The 4,915-nt window shown below is 42.9% G+C and overlaps 1 protein-coding gene across 1 annotated transcript; it reads right to left on the bottom strand.

Annotated features, from left to right (window-relative positions):
- Positions 1–500: 500 nt before the first annotated feature.
- Positions 501–3,626, bottom strand: LOC125532335 (subtilisin-like protease SBT5.3). The gene is made up of 4 exons (XM_048696436.1): positions 3,494–3,626; positions 3,323–3,387; positions 3,141–3,220; positions 501–3,015 (listed from the first exon to the last, which is right to left on the bottom strand). The coding sequence occupies exons 1-4, from the start codon at positions 3,578–3,580 to the stop codon at positions 2,810–2,812; spliced, it is 438 nt and encodes a 145-aa protein (XP_048552393.1). The 5' UTR covers positions 3,581–3,626; the 3' UTR covers positions 501–2,809.
- Between the last annotated feature and the right edge of the window lie 1,289 nt (positions 3,627–4,915).

Here is a 4,915-nt window from a genome sequence, read left to right as displayed (position 1 = left end):
CCCTTTAGTCCCGGTTCTGGTTTGAACCGGGACTAAAGGGGCAGGGCATTAGTACCGACCCTTTAGTCCCGGTTCTGGTTTGAACCGGGACTAAAGGGGCAGGGCATTAGTACCGACCCTTTAGTCCCGGTTCTGGTTTGAACCGGGACTAAAGGGGCAGGGCATTAGTACCGACCCTTTAGTCCCGGTTCTGGTTTGAACCGGGACTAAAGGGGCAGGGCATTAGTACCGACCCTTTAGTCCCGGTTCTGGTTTGAACCGGGACTAAAGGGGCAGGGCATTAGTACCGACCCTTTAGTCCCGGTTCTGGTTTGAACCGGGACTAAAGGGGCAGGGCATTAGTACCGACCCTTTAGTCCCGGTTCTGGTTTGAACCGGGACTAAAGGGGCAGGGCATTAGTACCGACCCTTTAGTCCCGGTTCAGGAACCGGGACTAAAGGACCCAGGTGAACCGGGACTAATGCCTTAGCCGCACGAATCGGGATAAATGCACCCATTGGTCCTGGTTCTGGACTGAACCGGGACTAATGGACTTACCCGGCCTGGACTAAAGCCCCCTTTTCTACTAGTGTGTGGAGTGAGAGGTATTTAGGGAAGGCAATTGTCTTTTAATGTTTCCAACTCGAATGACAGTGGATTGGCCATCCTAGCATTTGCTAAGGTCATACTACTATTGCAAAGAATGTTTTTAGGAAGAGGTCAGTAAGTCTTGTTGGACGACTAAGAATGACACTTGGAAGTTTGCAATAATGGATGGTTGTGTGCATCAATCGATGTAGAGGCCAGGGGTCTATTGTCCTTTTGAAGAAAAAAAATCTCATGCGACGTTGGATATCTTTAAACCATATTAAACACTCTTGTGGTGTGCAATGAATTTGAAAGATTACTCAATAGTGCAATATGCAAATGTTTGTGAACTAACTAGTGAACTTTCAGAAACAAAACTGACTAAGAAATATTCCCTTTGTTCACAAATATAAGATGTTTTGTATACTTCAATGTGGACCACATATACACACTAAAATGGGTGAATAAACACACTAAAATGTCTCTATATACATTCAGTTTAGAAAAAAGTTAGAACACCATATATTTGTGAACAGAGGAAATAACTATTAATTAAGTTAAAGCTAACAACTGTCTGATCTAGACATCAAGGATAATAACCTCTTGATGGGACGGCTATCAACTGTTGAATTCTCTCCGGGTCAACAGAGTTATAGCCGTCCTAAAAAACAATTTTCTTAGGATGTGGAGTTTTTAAGCTCGAGATCAAATGCTCCCTCATGAACAGTAAATTCAAAAAAACTTTAAAGAATGTTTGGAGTGGATGCAAAAATTCATCACAAAATTACATAGGTGCAAGGCATGGTAAAAAAAATCGATACTCTGAAAATGTTACTTCCAAACGCATTTGGGAGCTCTGATTTTGGTTGTTTGCCACGACTTACTCCAATGTGATTTCGTGGTGAAAATTCGCATGCACTTCAAACATTTCTTAAACTTTGCCACAAAAAAATCCAGAAACTCTTTTTTGTTATTTTTTTGATTTTACTGTTCATGGCAGGAACATTTGAGCTCGATATTAGAAGCATACTTTTGATTTTCTTACATATACCTACTTATTCACCATTTTCATATTTTCTAAGTGTGCAATGTACAAAAACAATGTCAACGTAATTGATTGTTACCTCTGAGGGAAAAAGCTACTCCCTCCAATCCATATTAATTAATGCACACTTAGTACAACTTTGTACCGAGCGTCTCCGGAAAAAATGGATTGGAGTGAGCAACAGATTTCGAGTAAGATCGTGGGGCCTTGATGCGTATCATCTGTCAGGTTTCAGTTGACTTCACACTCCGGCATGTTACTGGGATTTGATTATGTTCCATCCAGGATGGAATATATACTTTTGATTTTCTTACATATACCTACTTATTCACCATTTTCATATTTTCTAAGTGTGCAATGTACAAAAACAATGTCAACGTAATTGATTGTTACCTCTGAGGGAAAAAGCTACTCCCTCCAATCCATATTAATTAATGCACACTTAGTACAACTTTGTACCGAGCGTCTCCGGAAAAAATGGATTGGAGTGAGCAACAGATTTCGAGTAAGATCGTGGGGCCTTGATGCGTATCATCTGTCAGGTTTCAGTTGACTTCACACTCCGGCATGTTACTGGGATTTGATTATGTTCCATCCAGGATGGAATATATCGCGGGGACAACAAATTATTATGTACTCATCCAGGAGGGAGTAGTATTTCATGCATGTGAAGACCTCTATTTAATTAATCACGTACTCCCTTCGTTTTTTTAGTCTGTATATAAGATTGATCAAAGTCAAACTTTATGAAGTTTGCCAAATTTATAAAAAATATATCAATATTTACTATACTAAAGCTATATGGTATGAAAACTAATTTCATGATACATCTAACAATACCGATTTCATATTATGAATCTTGATATATTTTTCTATAAACTTAGTCAAAATTAACAAAGTTTGTTTGACTTTGACCAAATCCGAAGGGAGTACTACTAAGTGCTCACTATTAGGATCCAGGTCAAACCAGTGCTTCGACTTTAGGCTGTCGACAGTGCATGCGTGTGTTAGACAGGTGCCATGCATGATGCATGGCACGGAATACGCGGTACGACCAACCCACATACCCCGTGCGTATTAATATGAAAGCAATTAATTGATTATTAGGTCAAGATAAGATTCCGGCGATCAATCAAAAGATATCGAGTTGGTAGTGGTAGTGGTATATACTGCGATTCCTGGGGAGTATGTATGGGCTAGATTGATGTGAAGAAATGATGCAATTTAACTGCGAGATTACCGGTGTCGACGTTTCCAATAACGACCCCCTCGCCGAACTTGGCGTCGTACTTCCACTCGTTTTTCGGCTCGCCGCCGCTCTCCAGCCCGAGGAACTCCCAGGAATGCGTCGTTTGGACCTTGTGAAGCCTGTCCGGGATCACAGCCAGAACCCCGGGGAGCTCTGAACCAAAAGAATAATCGGCCAGTGCAGCGTGTGACGTGGTTAGTGTTAGGTAAAAACTGCTGATGAAGCAGTAAACTCAAACACGGAAATCCTTGGATCATGATCATATGCGCGGCACTTACGTTCGAGGGCTGGGAACAAGCTGTCGTCGATCTGCAACCCGATGGCGCTGATTTCCTTGAAGAGATACAATTGTTTGTACCTGCATGTTTTGGCGATCAAGAACCAAAGGCTAGGCGTCTTCTTCTGCACGAACTAATGTATGATGGACGTAGATAGTTAGCGTGCTATATATTGTGCTTACTGGTTGGTGACTCCAGCGATCAGAGCAGGCCAAGACGTCAGATCACTCAAGACAAGCAAACAGGACTGCATGCACAGGAGGAGCACTATCAATTAGAGATAAACAGAAACAAGTACAAACTGTTTAGAGAGAGAGAGAGAGAGAGAGAGAGAGAGAGAGAGAGAGATTTGCCTTCGTGGCAGCGGACGCCGGCGTCGTCAAGTGTGACGTGAGGAAGAGCACGAAGGCTAGCAGCAAAACGCGGCCTCCTCTCCCCATTTCACCGATCCGCTAAGCCGCTTGGGCTTCCACCGGGGCCGGGCGCCATTGAATTTATAGACGCCAAAGTCAAAATTGCTCGGTGTTGTATAAGTATTTTTCTTCTCCGTGAGGAGCACAAGTGCACAACCCCACGTTGGATAACCCGGTATCTAAGCCACTGCATAGAAAAAAGGAGCTCCACATGCGGGTAACGTGCAAGCTGGTCAGGATTCATGCAACGAGCACGATGATAGCACTTTCTGCACTGTTCCTGCATCAATCTCTTTTTTTTTTGAAAAACATCACCTCGTATCTATACTACTTATAAAAGAGCAAACATTATCTTTTCTAAGTGCATCTCACAAAACGTAAACGGATACATTACCACCGCATGATTAGTCCCACTAAACTCAATCTAACGGCTAGCCTTAACCGAATCTGTTCTCTGTGTGCACTTAGCAATTTACATTGACTGACCGTACTCCACCGCGGAGGAAAATATGAAAGTCCATGCCTGATCAATTAGGAAACTATAATCACGGACACATCCTATTAAGAACTAATCTATACTACTTATAAAAGAGCAAACATTATCTTTTCTAAGTGCATCCCACAAAACCTAAACGGATACATTACCACCGTATGATTAGTCCCACTAAACTCAATCTAACAGCTAGCCTTAACCGAATCTGTTCTCTGCGTGCACTTAGCAATTTACATTGACTGACCATACTCCACCGCGGATGAAAATATGAAAGTCCATGCCTGGTCAATTAGGAAACTATAATCACGGACACATCCTATTAAGAAACTAATCACGAACACATCTAATTATTAGGAAACTAATCACAAACCCATCCTATTATTAGGAAAAAAAATCACGCGCGCATGGAAAATAATTACGAGCCATCCTATTAGGAAATTAATCACGGACGCATCTAATTATTGAAAAACTAATCATGGCTACATCCTATTAGATAACTAATCACGAACGCATCTAATTATTAGGAAACTAATCGCGAGCGCATCCTATCGTCTCCCATCAGGGAATCGTGATCACGAGTCGCCAGCCGTCACCAGCCCACCACCCACGCGAGCCACAATGGGAGACACACGAGGAGGAGCTGCGGCTTCCTCCGAACACACTTCTACTGATTGCAACGACTTCGTCCACATCCTGGGCATGCTCTTCGGGAACCACCGGCATCCTCGTCGACTTCAGCTCCATCCACAACACACACGCTGACAACCACCCACTCCCGAGGTCCTTCAGGTGGGGGCAATGCTGAGTATCTTGGACCAGTATAAGCGGGACAAAAAAATCTGCCCCCACAACCATGCATGTAGATTCGC

The sequence above is a fragment of the Triticum urartu genome, unplaced genomic scaffold (genome assembly GCF_003073215.2).
Source record: "Triticum urartu cultivar G1812 unplaced genomic scaffold, Tu2.1 TuUngrouped_contig_9683, whole genome shotgun sequence".
NCBI classification, from domain to species: domain Eukaryota; kingdom Viridiplantae; phylum Streptophyta; class Magnoliopsida; order Poales; family Poaceae; genus Triticum; species Triticum urartu.
This window is presented reverse-complemented; position numbering and strand designations above follow the sequence as displayed.